Source organism: Rattus norvegicus, chromosome 9, assembly GCF_021556685.1.
Source record: "Rattus norvegicus strain SHRSP/BbbUtx chromosome 9, alternate assembly SHRSP_T2T, whole genome shotgun sequence".
Classification (NCBI taxonomy): Eukaryota; Metazoa; Chordata; class Mammalia; order Rodentia; family Muridae; genus Rattus; species Rattus norvegicus.
The window spans coordinates 122,118,039-122,136,365 of NC_141542.1; the positions used below are offsets into that span (position 1 = coordinate 122,118,039).

General features: G+C 44.3%; 1 protein-coding gene across 11 annotated transcripts in view; it reads right to left on the minus strand.

Moving 5' to 3' along the window:
- Ptprm (protein tyrosine phosphatase, receptor type, M) overlaps window positions 1-18,327 on the minus strand; it is a 701,363-nt gene that overhangs the window by 396,871 nt on the left and 286,165 nt on the right. For all 11 annotated transcript variants that reach the window (NM_001431774.1, NM_001431773.1, NM_001168632.2 and 8 more), the window contains 1 exon segment: window positions 15,285-15,363. In NM_001431774.1, the coding sequence (NP_001418703.1) occupies window positions 15,285-15,363 (79 nt within the window).

Consider the following 18,327-nt stretch of genomic DNA (forward strand, 5'->3'; position numbering starts at 1 on the left):
CTTGCAATGTGAAAAGAACAGTAAGAAGTTAAATGATGTTGTCAAGGAAACTCTGAAACCCAAATACAGAACTGTGCATAATATATATTTTAATACAACTAATTGGTATGCAACATTCCCTCTGTAATATTTCCCAGCTACCAAAAAATACTATCCCAATAGACACACTGTGGATGATGCTGGGCCAGCCCAAGCCTGGGAAGTTTTGCTGATTCTTAATTCTAATTCAAGAAATCCAAACAATTCCCAACGTTAAGCACTGCTGTCCCCTGAGGGGTTTGTCGATACAGGACAGCTGTATTCATAAAGGACGTTGCACAGTTGGAGGGGTACACCCTAGTTTCCGCATCACGCTTAAAACAGGTGCCAGATACTAGACTTACTCAGGACTTGAATGCCATGCAACTTTTATCAGGAAAAGATTCTCTTTTCACCATAAAAAAAGTCAAACACTGGGAAAGAGGCTGGAGCAAGAAGGAAGTAGTTGGGCTGGAGAGATGGCTCAGCAGTTAAGAGCTTTGACTGCTCTTCCAGAGGTCCTGAGTTCAATTCCCAGCAACCACATGGTGGCTCACAACCATCTGTAATGGGACCTGGCTCTCTCTTCTGGTGTATCTGAAGACAGTAACAGTGCACTCATGTACAGAAGTGGGGCAGACAGTAGGCAGAATGGATTCATTATGCCTTCGAGTGTCCCCTCCCTGCCAGTGGGTCTTCAAGTTGTGCATAGACTGATTTGAAGAATGGCGCCCTAGTCTGGGGACCCTGTGACTATACATTGACACTCGTATGAGCCCAAGCAGAACCTAATTAGAACTGAGAGTGCACTGCACACAAAGAACCATGAATTTTAATGCTGGCAGCACAGGAGACGCTCATTATTATTTGGAGGCCGGCAATAATTCACTGTGTTCATGATGCTTAGTATGCGAAATGCTCTAAACGGGCCCCCGCAGAACAACGGGATGATGGACCACCCTTGCTTGGTATTAATTTATTAACTCACAATTCTAAGAAAGCTCTTCACTGACTCAACTGAATTGCTCCTTACTCAAGAACATGATTCTTTGGTCTTCGAAGACATCTGACAAAGCTTACCTCAGACAAACATCTTTGCTACCTTGTTAGGGAGGCACCAGAAAACCCCTTCTTGTCATCAAAACAGTAGCCCCCGGGTTTTACATGGCAGAGGCTTTTCCAGGAAGCATCCTCACGAGTTCTATTTCTCATATAGGGAGACTTGACTAGTAAGGCTTTCCATTTCCAAAGCCCAGGGCAGATGACTAAGCTGCCCTCCCCCATCTTCTCTACCTGTCCTAACAGCCCCCATCCCATAGTCTGTCCCACAGTCCTGTGGAATCCCAGCACTACTGTCCTTCCACAAAGCCCTACTGTTCTCTCAGCTTGTCCCAGGACCTTCCCTGACTGTGATAGCAAGGACGGGTGGAGCTTGATGTCACTGCCCTCCCACAATGCGCTCACAGTGGCAACATTGTATTAGGTGCATGCCAGTTACATTAATAGAACCACGGGCCCTTAACCTTTAGAGCTGTTTGCTTGAGGTCTCAACTTGTGTGGCAGAACTCTTCTCTCCCACCTTTGCGCCCTCACCTTTGACTCGGCAAATTTTTACTACATAAGAATTATAGCAATTATACCAAAGGGTCCCAATGTTAATAAAAAGCAGAAAAACTACTGAGATTTGACTAAATTAAAAGGACTACATTGAAAACGAAGAGCTATTTTCTTTCTTTTTTTTGTTTTTTTTTGACTTTTTTTCTTTCTTTCTTTCTTTTTTTTTTTTATTAACTTGAGTATTTCTTATATACATTTCGAGTGTTATTCCCTTTCCCGGTTTCCGGGCAAACATCCCCCTCCCTCCTCCCCTTCCTTATGGGTGTTCCCCTCCCCATCCTCCCCCCATTGCCGCCCTCCCCCAACAATCTAGTTCACTGGGGGTTCAGTCTTAGCAGGACCCAGGGCTTCCCCTTCCACTGGTGCTCTTACTAGGATATTTATTGCTACCTATGAGATCAGAGTCCAGGGTCAGTCCATGTATAGTCTTTAGGTAGTGGCTTAGTCCCTGGAAGCTCTGGTTGCTTGGCATTGTTGTACATATGGGGTCTCGAGCCCCTTCAAGCTCTTCCAGTTCTTTCTCTGATTCCTTCAACGGGGGTCCTATTCTCAGTTCAGTGGTTTGCTGCTGGCATTCGCCTCTGTTTGCTGTATTCTGGCTGTGTCTCTCAGGAGCGATCTACATCCGGCTCCTGTCGGCCTGCACTTCTTTGCTTCATCCATCTTGTCTAATTGGATGGCTGTATATGTATGGGCCACATGTAGGGCAGGCTCTGAATGGGTGTTCCTTCTGTCTCTGTTTTAATCTTTGCCTCTCTATTCCCTGCCAAGGGTATTCTTGTTCCCCTTTTAAAGAAGGAGTGAAGCATTCACATTTTGATCATCCGTCTTGAGTTTCATTTGTTCTAGGCATCTAGGGTAATTCAAGCATTTGGGCTAATAGCCACTTATCAATGACTGCATACCATGTGTGTTTTTCTGTGATTGGGTTACCTCACTCAGGATGATATTTTCCAGTCCCAACCATTTGCCTACGAATTTCATAAAGTCATTGTTTTTGATAGCTGAGTAATATTCCATTGTTAGATGTACCACATTTTCTGTATCCATTCCTCTGTTGAAGGGCATCGGGGTTCTTTCCAGCTTCTGGCTATTATAAATAAGGCTGCGATGAACATAGTGGAACATGTGTCTTTTTTATATGTTGGGGCATCTTGTGGGTATATGCCCAAGAGAGGTATAGCTGGATCCTCAGGCAGTTCAATGTCCAATTTTCTGAGGAACCTCCAGACTGATTTCCAGAATGGTTGTACCAGTCTGCAATCCCACCAACAATGGAGGAGTGTTCCTCTTTCTCCGCATCCTCGCCAGCATCTGCTGTCACCTGAGTTTTTGATCTTAGCCATTCTCACTGGTGTGAGGTGAAATCTCAGGGTTGTTTTGATTTGCATTTCCCTTATGACTAAAGATGTTGAACATTTCTTTAGGTGTTTCTCAGCCATTCTGCATTCCTCAGCTGTGAATTCTTTATTTAGCTCTGAACCCCATTTTTTAATAGGGTTATTTGTCTCCCTGCGGTCTAACTTCTTGAGTTCTTTGTATATTTTGGATATAAGGCCTCTATCTGTTGTAGGATTGGTAAAGATCTTTTCCCAATCTGTTGGTTGCCGTTTTGTCCTAACCACAGTGTCCTTTGCCTTACAGAAGCTTTGCAGTTTTATGAGATCCCATTTGTCGATTCTTGATCTTAGCGCATAAGCCATTGGTGTTTTGTTCAGGAAATTTTTTCCAGTGCCCATGTGTTCCAGATGCTGCCCTAGTTTTTCTTCTATTAGTTTGAGTGTATCTGGTTTGATGTGGAGGTCCTTGATCCACTTGGACTTAAGCTTTGTACAGGGTGATAAGGATGGATCGATCTGCATTCTTCTACATGCTGACCTCCAGTTGAACCAGCACCATTTGCTGAAAATGCTATCTTTTTTCCATTTGATGGTTTTGGCTCCTTTGTCAAAAATCAAGTGCCCATAGGTGTGTGGGTTCATTTCTGGGTCTTCAATTCTGTTCCATTGGTCTATCTGTCTGTCTCTGTACCAATACCATGCAGTTTTTATCACTATTGCTCTGTAATACTGCTTGAGTTCAGGGATAGTGATTCCCCCTGAAGTCCTTTTATTGTTGAGGATAGTTTTAGCTATCCTGGGTTTTTTGTTATTCCAGATGAATTTGCAAATTGTTCTGTCTAGCTCTTTGAAGAATTGGATTGGTATTTTGATGGGGATTGCATTGAATCTGTAGATTGCTTTTGGTAAAATGGCCATTTTTACTATATTAATCCTGCCAATCCATGAGCATGGGAGATCTTTCCAGAAGAGCTATTTTCTTATTTGTGTATCTTATCAAACACACACAGAGACACAGACACATACACTCACACATGCGTGCATGTGCACACATACATATACACACATACTCGTGCATACACACACATAGACACATATTCCCAAACACACTGTGTCTCTCATAGTTATACACACACATAGACACACACACACACACACACACACACACACACACACACACACACACACACAGCCAGCAGGGGGAAGAAAATTAGGTTAGCATCCCAGTCTGAAAAATCTAAATTATTTTAAGAGTCGACATCATATAATAGAAAGTTATGACTCAGGACAGGCTGGCTCTAAGCCAAGCACACAAGCACTGAAAATCTCAGTACAAAATAGGAAGCCTACATGATATATGAAATGTGTACAAACCTCTAGCTGGAACATGTGAATAATAAAAAAAAAATGCCTCACGGCTCATCCCCAAGATTATGCACATACAAAGATACTCTGAAATCCTTAAAGGGATCCCAGCCCATGATTGTTTCTAAGAGGCTCGGGTAACGGATACTCAGCATCAAGCCCATTTCAGTGTGACCCTCACTAAGCAGATTGGAAATATCTCTAAGTGCTCACTTCACCTATAAAACAGCTCCAAGTTCGTCTTCCCATGTGGACATCAATGCAAACATGAGATGGTGCCTCGGTCCTCTGTCCCCAGTGGAGTGGACAAAGGTCAGTTCTTTACTCCATCACATGCTTCTTCTGCAGCTGATCCCAGCAGATCAGCCTTCCTGTGACTCTTAGGCCTGTGTGAACCTACAGTCTAGACTCTGGAAGAGCTGTTAGATCCACTTCCTGTGTGCATCCCAAGATTGCAGTCCTTTCGAGGATCCCCCACCACCCATCAACTCTGAGAGAGGTCTTCAGACCCTCTCCACTAAGGAATCCACTATCCTCAGATTGCAGCCTCTCACAGCCTTCCTTCCTGCCTTGGATTCATCTCCCAGTAACAAGGGACACTCCCCACACTCCATGGTTGTCCTTTCTTACCCCTGTCAAAACTGCTTTTGAAACTCTCCTTTCCAAGTCAGGAGGCAGCTTCCCCCGACCCCCGTTCACCCTTCTTGGGACCTCTTCTAATGGTGGGGTGTCACCCATTAGAATATAGACATTTTGCTTTGCAGAGCACACGGGTCTCCCAGAAGCCGTCTCCTGCCACCATGGAGTCAACAACCAAGAATGCAGCAGATGTGCTCCAAGAGATATCTGCAATTCCATATAATAGTTTAATAATAATAATAATAATAATAATAATAATAATAATAATAATAGTAATAATAATATCATCTAAGGGCCTTAGAAACAAGGAATCTATAAAGCTCTACATGAGACTATGTATATGTCAGCCTTGAGTGTAGTTCTTGATTACAAGGAAATATGGAAACACTTTGGTTGGAGATCTACTTCTGGTGTCGAGCTCTTCCTGTAAAGGCACAGTTGAGATTATGGTTTACCTCTTGGAGGAATGCAGCCAGGGAAGGTGGTGGCTGCTGTTCCCTAACTGGTAAGCTCTGGCCTAGAGATCTAGTCATCTGGAGTCCCACAAAGAAGATATTCTAGGCATGTTTAGAGAGTGACGAATGCACCTGAGAACAGCTGTCCCGTGGAAAACACGTCTTCTTTAAGCAGAGCTTTGCAGCTAGTGGAGGGGAAACTGGGCACAGAGAAGACATGGGTAATGGAAAGAAGGGGCTGGATTCAAACGTGAGGGAAGCACCAAACATACATTAACTTTAGAGAGCCAAATTTCTCTAATAACAACAATGGAGTCTTACACAGGCTGGCAGACCACAGTATGAGCTGGCTTGATGCAGCAAGAACATAGAGGCAGAACTTATGATCAGAGAGCCTATATGTGGTACTCTAAATATACTGGGTTAGCCTTCATTGCAGACTTGACAGTCTAGTATCACCTGAGTAGAGCTTTAGTTGAGAAATTGCCTTGATCAGATTGGCTTGTGGACATATCTATGTGGGACTGTCTTCATTTTTACTCAACAAAAGAAGGTACAGCCCACTACGGGCAGCACTGTGCCTAGGCAGATGGTCCTGCACTAATCAGGAAGCTATCTAAACAAAGGCCAATGGTCTAGCCAGAGTGAACTAGGTAGCATGCCACATTTTCTTGGTGGTGAAGAGTTCCTTGGATGAAGGCCATGTGGCACAGTATGGCATGCACTCTGTTCTCACTTCCCCCAAGGAATGACAGTGACCAGGAAATACAAGATGCAATGAACCCTTTTGTCCTACGTTGCTTTTAGTCTGATTGTTTTATCACAACAATGAAAGGAAACTAGAACATAGGCATCCTTTTTGTAAACAGCACTCTATCAAATATTGCCAGCCCACAGGGGCTTCAGTCAAGTCCACAGAAAGGATCTTGTCCAGCAAACCCTCCCCCACCTTTCTCAACTGTTTGTACTGTGGTCCTTTGACAGCCTGGATTCTTTCTTTCATTTCCCTAAGTTATCTTTGGGGAAAGGGCTTCAACTTCTGGGGAGCTTCTGGGACACTTTTGTGTGAAGGGCTAACACTTAATGGGTGTGTTTGAATGCACCTGCTCCCTAGACCCAAGTCAGTCTCCTACTTTCTTCCTTTGGAGGGCACTTCCAGACTTTGAGAACCTCTGCTTGGGCTGAGGTCCTGACTCTTTCTCTAAATTGCTATCAGGAAGTTCTGGGTGACTGAATGGCCCCTTCTCACGTCCCTGTTGACTGCACATCACTGCACACCTACTCAGCACACCACTCCTGCTGACGTGATTTACTAAGGAGCATTTACATTGTCAACAGCTTCTTCCACAAAACTCAAACGTCAAAGCAGCTCCTCCCTCGAACCCTGCTCCGTCGGAGACCTTCCTTGAGTTAGGGAAAGTGAAGCCCTCACTACTACCTCAAGGGCTCTCAATGGACTCAGAGGCCCCCAAACATAACTGTCTGAGGTTAAAAATAAAAAGCTAATTAGATACAAAATTTAGCTCACAGTTTCAAAGGAGCACATGTCACACAAGAAAAGATTGGTGAAAGACTTTAGCTTTTATATCGAGTAAATAGTAACTTCTTTTATCTGACAGAAACAACTTAGATTACAACATAAGTGAAACATAGTTAAGAGTCAACTTTTATATACATATATCCAATGAGTAGTAGGGGTGTGTGTGTGTGTGTGTGTTACATGAAACTTACAATGATGCTTTTGCATCTGTCCATCAAAGCACATAAACAGCTATAGATGTTACACACATGGGATCATTCCCCACTTCTAGATGGCATCACCAAATTAGCAGCGAAACCCTATCAGGACTACTGGGGAAGGCGGCTCTCAGATAAGAATTCAAATGTTCAAGGCCACGTGACTTAGACATTTGGTAAATGCAACTGGTTTAATGCTTTTGGTTAAATTGTAAAAAATACAAATTAGTAAGAAGAACCTGCTGAGTTAGCAGCATGGGTGTGATAAACTGTGGTAGGATTCCAGTTTGCATTATTAGTCATATAAACTGATGTCATATTTGATAGATATTTAAGATTATAAAAAATAAACTTGATTTAAATCAGCAAGTCATTCTGACAACCTTTGTTTCATGAATTATTTTTTTTAATATATATAAATTTGCCTAATGTAGCTTCCAGAATCTTCTTGGTAACTAAGTAAAAATGAAGTATTTAAGTGTCTATATATCTGGCTTCTTATTCTCCCAAGAATAGTAACTATATTTGGATCTGTTGATAAATATACTCTTTTGATGCATAACTGATTTTTGTTACTACAAACATGCATCGCTCCAGGGTATGAAAATGGGGTATTCATAAAATTTATTGGTGAATGGAAGGCTGACAGATATGAATACAGTTACCACATGCTTATTCTTTAGGTATCATTGTAAACTAAGAATTATTAATAGCTAAAAGTTATAACCATTGCACACATGTACAGAAATAGCAGATGAAGTGAGGCAGCTATGAAAGACATTCAGGGAGGGTGGGAGTGCGTTTCATTAGAGAAGAGAGACTAATTCTACCCTAAGAGAGAATGAATGCTTTAAAGAATACATCAGAGAAGGGAGGGAAAAGAGGATATTATGCAGAAACCCTTAAGTGGATATGTGGAATCACAAATGATTTTTGGGAAAATGATTTTGACTGGACTTGATGGGAGTTAGTCAGGGAGGTATTTTACAATAAGCTACAGCATGAGCAGCTCACATTGTAAAATGGGTGTGAATGCCTCATTGCTTTCCTTTCTGTAAACAACAGAGAAGTTTTATTGCTGTGCTCGTGATAAAAGAATAAATCGGATGGAAAGGGGGTTGTTTCATCTTTTAAGTATCCACTTATAAAAATCAGGTAGTTTGCATCATACAAGATTAGCTGCGTGCCCTGTTTGCCCTGGACCGTGTAGGGAACTGCATCTTTCAGTACTAAGAGCTAAGGGGAGGGGTCCATCTCATCCATGGTACCTTATACTCATCCCTCTGCCTCTGCTGCCTGTCTTCTGACCTTCCACTTCTCTCTCCCTCTTCCTCTTCAGACCCTTCTCCTCCAGGCTGCCGAATATCCACAAATTTCTCTGGCTTTCCTTACATATGACTACCTCAGTTCCCTCCACCAAAGAGCACTGAAGGACTGAATACAGAGAGCCCTGTGCGTCCCTTGCCCCCTACAGTGCTAAGGCCCATCCCTTCCCTCCCCAGCCTTTCGTACTACAGCCATGAGACACAGACCATGGCCCACTGCTACAGCACCACTGGAGCGCAGATTACATGCACCTAAGGCATACTTGATTTGCAGCATCTTGGACAAAAGTTCCATTGACTAATTCTTTATCCTACATCCTCAGGGTCCTTCTGGAAGGGCAAGGATGGGCTACGCAAATTATGTCCTTTGTCAAACTATGATAAGCGCAAGTATGAGATGCTTAAAAAAATAACTTCTCTTCTCCCATCTCTGAAAGAACCTTACTGGGCTGAGGTCTCATCGATCCTCCCAGTGTGGCCTAGGAGGTCAGGACTGACACAATAACCAAGAGCTATCCAGCCCCAATGTCACTAGAGCAGATATAAGAGACTGGCTGACGCCTCAGAGACGCACAGGTGTGCCACAGCATCCCTACCTGTGAGCACCTGTGTTTCTGTTAATTACACAGAAGGCCATCGTAGGAGTTAGTGACCAAATCCTTATACAGACTTTCCCACTTTTCTTCGTCTTACATTTTTAGGAGCTAAATGGCTGAGACGAAAAGCAAGCAACCAAAACCAACTCATTTACAAATCAGAGATGTCAAACTCCATTCTATCAAGTCGTACCACTTTGTGGCTTCCATGGAGAAGAACTGAGAGGGCTCTTCTGGGTGTCCCTTCCAAGAAAACTAAGAGTTAGCTTCTGTAGTCTCTCTTGAGAAAGGAATGGACTCTGTGCACTTTGCTCTGTCTGATAACCTCTTAATAATAATAAAGCATTTGAGCAGCAGCCGTCTTGCTGATTCTATTGATAATGCTCTAGCGGTCTTCATCCATGCTGATTGCGGGTGTTTGGGAAGAATGCTTTTTAAGGGGCCATGTTGCCAATACCTACTGCCTGAACCAGGAGAGACGGGGCTCACGTTTCACTGTAATTACCGATGTTGGTGCCGGCCCTGCCTTCAGGACATACTTACCCATGTAATCTGGAGATCCAAGATAGGACTGTCCATCCTCTAGGCTTTTGTTTGCTTGTAACACCATCCCTTAAATGGTTTATTATACAGGAAGGTACTTCTTCCTATGGAGAGGTTTCCTCCCTGCTGTGGCTTCTCAAAGACTACAAGGGTTTACTATTGCTTGCAGGGAAAGATGTGGCTGCAAAGGATTGGTATCGGTCCAGGTTGTGTCAGAGAGTGTCTTCCCCTTGGATGACCAACTGCCCTTAATCTATGAAGTAGTACGGGTGGCATGGTTGAAACACGATTGCCAGAGGGGACGGGGGTGATATCTGAGGTGAAGCTACACCTCAAGCAGGAACCAGGTAAAGTCTTCAAAGGAAAGATAGCAGTCCTGGGTACAGGAGAGAAACTCATCCTCCAGGATGGTGAAGACAAAAAAGACACTCTACTTCCAAGGTAAGTAAGTTTCTGCTCATCTTGTAAGCTTGGCTTTCAATAAACACCAAGGTGAGATAATATTCCAGAGTTTCAGGAGATCCCCGACTCTCTAGGTCCTGAGCCTAGAAGCATCTTCAGTGGGCAAGTGGTTTAAGGCGGATCCCACACTGTGACTCCTACTTCAGTATGGCTTATTCAGGCATCTGAATAAAGGGAAAGTCCTTACACGCAAGCCTTTATGGAAAGTTTTCTTTGTAAAGTACTCACTTAAAGGAGTGGGGGGAAGATTTTTAAAAGATGATTCAGGTAAGGTATTCTGGGTACTGAGCCTTCAATAAAGTTCTGTACCGTTTAAAATAACTGACCTATCCTTGGAAAGTGGGAAGGGGCTCAGGAAGAAACACCTCTCTGGCTAACAAAGTTTAGAACCCACGCTGAGCTGGAAGGCCTAACTTTGCCAAACTAATTGGAATTTCAGGCATAGCACGTCCAGAATGGAAATTCTAACCCATCTCACATGCAAAAAGAAACATTTCCCACCTCTCTCTAAATTTATAGACCCATTTATTTCCCCTGTACCCTTTCAAAATGTTCCACCAGATCCTTGTGAAATCTGCAGGAGCTCTGCAAACTCCGTCTCCCACGAATAACAAAACAGGCTTAGCTCGGCTCTGCCTTCCCCTCCTTCCTTCTGCGGCCCATTGCTGTGTGCAAAGGGCGAAGTTCTCAAATATTAATTGATCTCCAATCAGCCTTTGATCCCAAAGGCACGGGTTATCATTGACCAAGACACAGATCCCCTCGAGATGTTTCATTCCTATTGATTCTTCAAAGCTGGCATCTGCATCCCAGCAACAGACCTGGAGAGGACTGATTGGCGAGATCAAAGCGCAAACTGGAGGGGGACAGAAGACTCAGAGTCTCCGGCCTCCTATTTACATTCATATCTTCATGTGATGCCAAAGGCGGAAGCGAACGAGACGTGTGCCCAGCGCGCCCGACAGCCAGGACGACCCGAGAGCAGGCCTCTGTCCTGGCCCTCATCACAAGCAAGGAGGCACGGCCAACAGGAGAGCCAGAGCTGCCCAGTAAACACTGGCAAACGCCCTACTTGGCAAGCATGCTCGGAATTTTAACATGGTCACAAATGAACTCCCCGGAATCTGAGAAATCCGTCAGTTTAATTATTTAGACTTACTGTTTCCCAGTAAATAATTCAAGAGTGGTTATCAGAATGGATACTTAATCATAATAATGTAGGTTAAGGATCTCTTCTTTGAAACACCGAGGCCACAGTGTTTTCAAATTTCGAATAGTCAGATTTTAAGCGTTTGCATGCACGTAGGCGGCGCCTGGGAGATGGTGTTTACGTGTTAGCATGGAACTCGTTGATGCTCCATATGCACATTACGTTCACAGACGTAAGTAGGCTTTGAGGTGCTTTCAGTGTCTCCGTGTTTCGACTGTAATCGATCGCACACATTCAGCAGCAGTGGGGATTGAATATGTAACCAATGACTCAATCATACACTTTACATGACAGATTTGCAGGGCATGGAAATTACATTGCAGTAAGTCTGTTAAATAGCTCCTGTTTATAATTCATGAAAATATTCAAGGTGATAATGACCCACAGGGTTCCGGCTGGTGCACACGCCCATTCAATTGGCATTGGAGGTACTGAGGTCTAGGAATCGTGAGTTCAAGGCCAGCCTCATCTACAGTGGGAAACTTGCCACACTAGCAGACTCGGAGCTTGCATAGCTCATGATGTGTTTAAACAGAGAGGGCTTCTAACGGAGTTGACAACATGCTCAGTATTTCCCGCAGGGATTCCTGAGCCAAATTCAAGATACGTTTTTAGGGTGCGTACCAAAATCAAGAATTATCTATGCGTATTAGAAGGGGCCTCAAGCTGACAGCTGCTGACTTTGTACAGTCGTCTCCACCTTCCAGGCTGATCCCGCGTCTTTCTGTCACCACATTAACGTCGATTTTACAAGCAACTGCATCCATATATGAGAACAACTACCATTGAGAAACTGCCATAATGGTGGCCCATAAACCCACGCGGGTCCAAACAGGAACCTTTAGGGCAAAGTCAGCAAGACTCGCTCTCCGGAAAAATACCGTCGTTTGCACGTGAAGTATTTATGTTCCTGTGATAACCTAATTTTAACAAGCATCGAGATTTCAAAAACAATTGATTATTATGATTATTACTTGCTTTCTACAGTAAGATCAAACCAGAGGACTCTGTCCTTACGATGTTTATTTGCATGTTTTTCCCTGTGAGCTCAGAGACTCAGGGAAGAAATAACCACCGAGGAGTTGTCATCAAAGCCAATTACAGCGTATATTCCATGGGGCCACTGCGGCATCCATCACCTCAGCCACCAGCCTACAGTTCCATCGTGTGTCCCCTAAGGCAACTCACAAAGCCAATTAGGTATGAGTGTGAGTCTCTTCAGAGGAGGAACCGTAAGTAAGTTCCTAATGGTACAGGACGCTGACTCCACAGGAACACACAAATGCCACAGCACTGCCCCACAGGACAGGAGGTTACTCATCAGCCTGGAACCAGCAGAAAGCAAGAGGCTACATCTGAGGAGCTACTTCTCAGCCAGACGCCCCAGGTAGATGGGAAGAATGCAGGATGAAGACTTGGGATGCGCTGGGTAACCCTGGCTGCAGAGTTCCTCACCGGTGTCCACTGCGGTAGCAACATCTGCCCTGCAGGCAGCTTGCACTAAGAAAGAGGAAGGCAGGGCACATCAGAGCGCTGGGCTCTGAGAGAATGTGCAGAAGTTCGGGGTTATTTTCTGTGCTCCTTTTACACAGTGACTCAGAAGCCACGGACATGCACGTTAGCAGATCCTGGGGCGCTTTTCAAAGCTGGAGGCCAGGGCACCACAGACTCGGCACAGTTCCAACTCAGATAATTATATTCTGTTTCCTGAATTCGCCCAGATGTTTCAGCTGGTTACAGCCTTGTTTTTCTTCTTTCTTTCTTTTTTACTTTTTCAGGGGGGAAAAAAAGGGGGGGATTCTTTGCAAACCTCCTCCCTCCCCCATCCTCCTGACAGAAAGGAAAAGGTAAATGTAATGTCAGCTTTGGTCACATACAAGACGATGGATCCGTGTGAACCTGTACATGGGGCAGGCTTCAGAGGACAAGAGAAAGATGTCTGAGAGAGTAAAGGCCCTGCCGGTGAAGTGGGGCAACTGTGTCATGAGACCCTTGTGGGATCATGGCCACACAGGTGCTAGCTCGCTCCAGCGGCGCTGGACTGTCTAACGATCTATTCTAATTCAGGCACCGGAGGAGATGCTGAGCCCTCCCTGCCAGTGTGTGCATTTTTAATACTGTGGATCTAACCATCCTTCCATGATTTGGACAGGGGCCATCAGCAGAGACCCAGGAAATGTAGCAGCTTGCCAACTTTCTTTGCATGCCAGGCATCCTAAAAATAAAGCAGACGGCGGTTGCTCCGATGGCCAGGAATGTAAAGCCCGACAGTATCAATTTTGGGGAAAGATACAGGGGAGATAAAACTCCCAGGCACTGCTGGTGGAACGTAAACTGGTTGAGACACTTTTCACAGCGATGTGGAAGCAACCAATAAATCTAACACTGCGACTCCCAACATCCTGGCAACTCGGCTTCTTAGGCACAGACATATATCTCTCCCATGGGCACACACACATGCTGTACCACAACAATAATTTTAATAGACAAAAACAGAGAAGGAGGTACCAAATGTTGAAGAATAAATACGGGCTGTGATATAATCCTAGTACCGGGCACCATGGATTGGTTTTTAAAATGTACGTGGAAAGGGGAGAGAAAAACTATTCAGGGCTCCAGTTTGCACCCCAGCTCCACAAGCTCTACAATTGGAGGTTCAGTCAACTAGGAACAGAACTGATCCGGAACAAAGGAGTTTCTACTAAGCACACACCATTGCCCCGCCCTGTCCTGTCTGCTCTTACAAAGCCTTTAAATTGTATTCATTATTGTGAGTAGTCAAGAGGTAACTCAAAGATTCAAAGAGGGTGCAAAGGCTATGCCTCCTTTAGAGCATCCATGGACTTGTGGGTTCTGTAAACCAAGTGCCCATAGACTTCATGGGACAGAAAGACAAAAGATGTAAACAGATAAATACTATCCATTAGGATATGTGGGAGGCAAAACTGACAACTGCTAAAGGCTAATATTATGAATACACACTGCTTAGGAGAAACATAGTTCATATGTATATGTACACTCATATACATATACATATATACATGCACTCTCATACATACAAACATACATATACATACACATATATACACAGGAGACAGAATGCATACAGGCAAACAGACATAGTCTCATTCATGTACACACACACACACACACACACACACACACACACACGTACGTTATAGTCTTAGTTGTTGTTGTTATTGATGATGTCTTTTAAATTCGGGCCTGGAATCCACGACAGTGGGATGCAATGCCTGCTTCCCCAGATCATATCAAACGATTGAAGCGAGTGGGAACTTGACTCATCCTGACGATCCTGTCCAGGTTTTGTGTCTAAGGCCAAGGACACAAGGTCCAGTCGAAGCAGAAAAGTTCCAGACCCTAGACAAGCAGCCATCTCCCAAGGGCCAGGGGGCAGACACATAGACAGCTACTCTGCTGTGATGGTACCTGCCATCCTGGCCTCAGTTTACCCACTCAGCCACCTCGTCAACCTTCCATTCGCTTTCTAAAAGGGCTCCTTCTTCCCTGTGTACATTCTCAAAGTACTAATTTGCAAAGACAAGGGGCGCGCAAATCTGGTACTTACAGATGGCTAAGGAAGGCACTTTATATCGGGTAGGTCCTAAGTCTACTCGATTCAGACTGTTGGGAATTGTGGAACAAAAACTTGGGGGCAGAGATAGAAATGCTCTCAATTTGGTGATGGAAGGTGCCAGCTGGCCATACTTAACTCTGTGCTAATATGGAAAATAGAAGTTTGGACGTCCCTCGTGCCTGCTTTGCATTTTCAAAGACACCAAGAGATCTATGTTTTCACACAAGCTATGGGCTGTGGCGCTTCCAGGATCCAGATCTCACATCCAGCCTGGCACGAGACCCCACTGGCAGGGTGGCTTCTCTCTGTGTTCCCTTCCACGATTGGTTTGTAATGTAAACGTTCATCAGTGGTGATGGGCCAAGGAAAGCATACTTACTACACGGATGTCCCAACACCTTAACCTCATCAATAGCAAGGTAGCCTTGATGTCCAGAGGTCACCACTTCGAAAATCACCTGGAAAGTTAAGAGAGAATAATGTCATTCATTCATTTTTTTTTTGTTGGCGTTCTATCAGATGCCTCTTACATTATAAGGAACAGAAGTTCACTCATCCATCCACTTATTTTTCCCAACAACTATAAGGGAGTGGGTCACTAACACCTGCCTACCAGTGTTTCAGGCTCCTAGACCCCAAATATAAGCAAGAGCAAACCTGCTCTAGGCTGGGGAGGCCAAAGGGCTGAGGCAGGTCCAATCACCTATGTAGTGATGGGAAACCAAGACTGAGGACAGACATGGGGAAGACAGAGTCCTGGAGCCATTTTTAAAGGTGGAGTAATGTACTAAGATTTTCAAAAATCAGAAAACTTAGATGATGTTAAGTAAATCATTACACAGAATAAAAATGCTTTCCTATATATAAAACCCATTCCCCGACACAGTGTGATATCTTCACTGAGAGGCCAACGTTACAATTTAAGTCTTTGTAGATGACCTTTTGAAGGTGTCTGAATAGAAAGAGGCATTTGAGGTCCTGGGTTTTTATTCATTTAGAAGGAAGAGGTATTAGGGGAGCAACGAGGGGTCAGGGGAGGAAGAGGAGAAAGACAAGGAAGGGGTGAGGAGAAGAAGGGAGGGGGGAGGGAAGGATGAAAGCAATGGGAGGAAGTTAGTTACACTTGAGAAAGTGCAGGGTGTTAGGATGGCTGATTTTGAGGCCAGTTTGACTGGACAGCTAAACGCTTGCTAGGATAAATGAAGTCTGTGCTTGCAGTGGGGGTGTGAGCATGCTTCTGAGGGTGCTTACTCAGCGGGATGAGCAACGGGGACATTGTTAGGAATGCAGCGGGCCCCACCTCACATGCTGGGAGTCCAGATGGAGAAAAGGGGGAAGCAGAAAACCTAGAAGGCAGACACCCCCTTTTCAGCTTCTCAGCCACTATAATGGCACTACATTGTCCAGTAATCTTCACCGCAGTGGACTGACACCTGAATCCAGGAGGCCTGGCAACCTTTCTTCTGCGTCTGTGCTGCCTATTTCCAGGGTTTTGTTTGTTTGTTTCTTTGTTGTTGCTTTGTTTGTTTGTTTGTTATTGTTGTTGTTTTGTTTGTTTGTTTTCTGTGCAGATAACAGTACCTAACATCACAAAGCAGGCATCTACCAGGGTGACAGCACATAAGGAGTTAGTGTTAAGCACATGAATTGGGGGACACGTAAGACATACACAAAGGTGGGCGTGGTCATGACTGGGTCAGTCCTACAGGCACAAAACTCAATTGTGGCCTCAACATTCAACAGGAGACTGCTTGGAAGACAGAAGAAAAAGCACTTCTCAGTCACATGGAGACAGGACTCACTGAAATCCAGATGAAAGGCGTGTGAATTCAAAGGAGAATTGTGTAAACCAACTTCTCCAGTAGTAGGAGTCGTTTTAAAGTGATGCGATATGATATGGGAGTGAATGGCACATTTGAGAGAGATTCGTCCTCAGAGAAAAGAAGACAGAAGAGGAGGACAAGGAAAAGGCTGCTTGTTGGTTTGCTCATCCCGAGGAATTACCTGAAGGTTATCAACACAACCCAGCAATTCTTCTCCTTTTTATTCTAGAGAAAGGGAACTTCTACTCACATAAGAAGCCTGCGCCAACTTAGCGAAGCCCTATTCATAACAACCAAGATGGCAGCGAAGTCTTTTAATGAATGAATGATTACACAGACTGGCCCAGCTTACCACAGCAATGAGAAAAATCTAACTGCTGTCAGTATCAACATCGAGGATGAATCTGTGGGAGCTGTGCTGGATTTGAACATTAAAAGCCAGGCCTAAAAGATTACATCTCATCTGATTCTATAAATGCAATATCCTGCGTAGTCTAACTTTAGCAGTAGAAGCCAGATCAATGGTGGTCAGGAGTAAGGGACAGAAATGGCAGGAGGGAGGTGGGCAGTCTTTGAAAGGGGCAGCCTAAGCTATCTCTGTCAGTTTCTACTGGAAGCGTGTTCTCACGCTGAATTTTACAGAATTAAGTGTGCATGTGCATGGTTGTGCACAGAAACTGAGGCATGCAAGGCAAGCATTAGAGAGCCTGTGGAAGCCATAATAAGCACTGGACATCCCAACACCACCAACACCCAGCTGTGAGACCACAACTGGCAAACTATTTTCACTCAAGGAAACTGGATGCCATGCTGTGGGGGAGTCTCTACTATTTTCAACTGTTGTGTGTTACTCTTGTCTTAAAGTGGTTTGGTTTAAAAAGTAATTGTGACGGTTTTATATGCTCTGCCCAGGGAGTGGCACTATTAGGAGATGTGGCCTTGTGGGAGTAGGTGTGTCACTCTGGGCGAGGGCTTTACACCCCTTATCCTAGTGCCTGGAAGCCAGTCTTCTCCTAGCAGCCTTCTAATGAAGATGTAGAACCCTCAGCTCCCCCTGCACCATCCCTGCCTGGATGCTGCCATGTTCCTGCCTTGATGATAATGAACTGAGCCTCTGAACCTGTGAGCCAGCCCCAGTTAAATGTTGTCCTTATAAGACTTGCCTTGGTCATGATGCAGCAAAACCCCAACTAAGACAGTAATTATAAAACTCTTTACTAAGTGCATGCTACATGTATTATGTTGATACTACTCTCTATATCAGTTTATATTAAGCTGTTTAGATAAACACATATAAAGTTTATATAAAACAATTTATATAAAGCATAAGTCCTAACATATTGCATGAATCTTTTAATCAACAAATAAGAATTAGAGTGAAAGGATTTCATATTTCAACAGAATGAGGAGTCTGGGATATAATGCGTTTGTCTGAGGCATGCCACGAGTCACAGTAACCTTAAACTCCATCTGTTTCCAAACGCTGTGCTCTCACTCTTGTGCACTGAGCAAAACCTTGGCTCCTAGGATTCCTTTGTTTGTGTTTATGAAAAACCAGAAGACAGCAACCCACAGAACCCCAGATGGAAATGCTAAGAG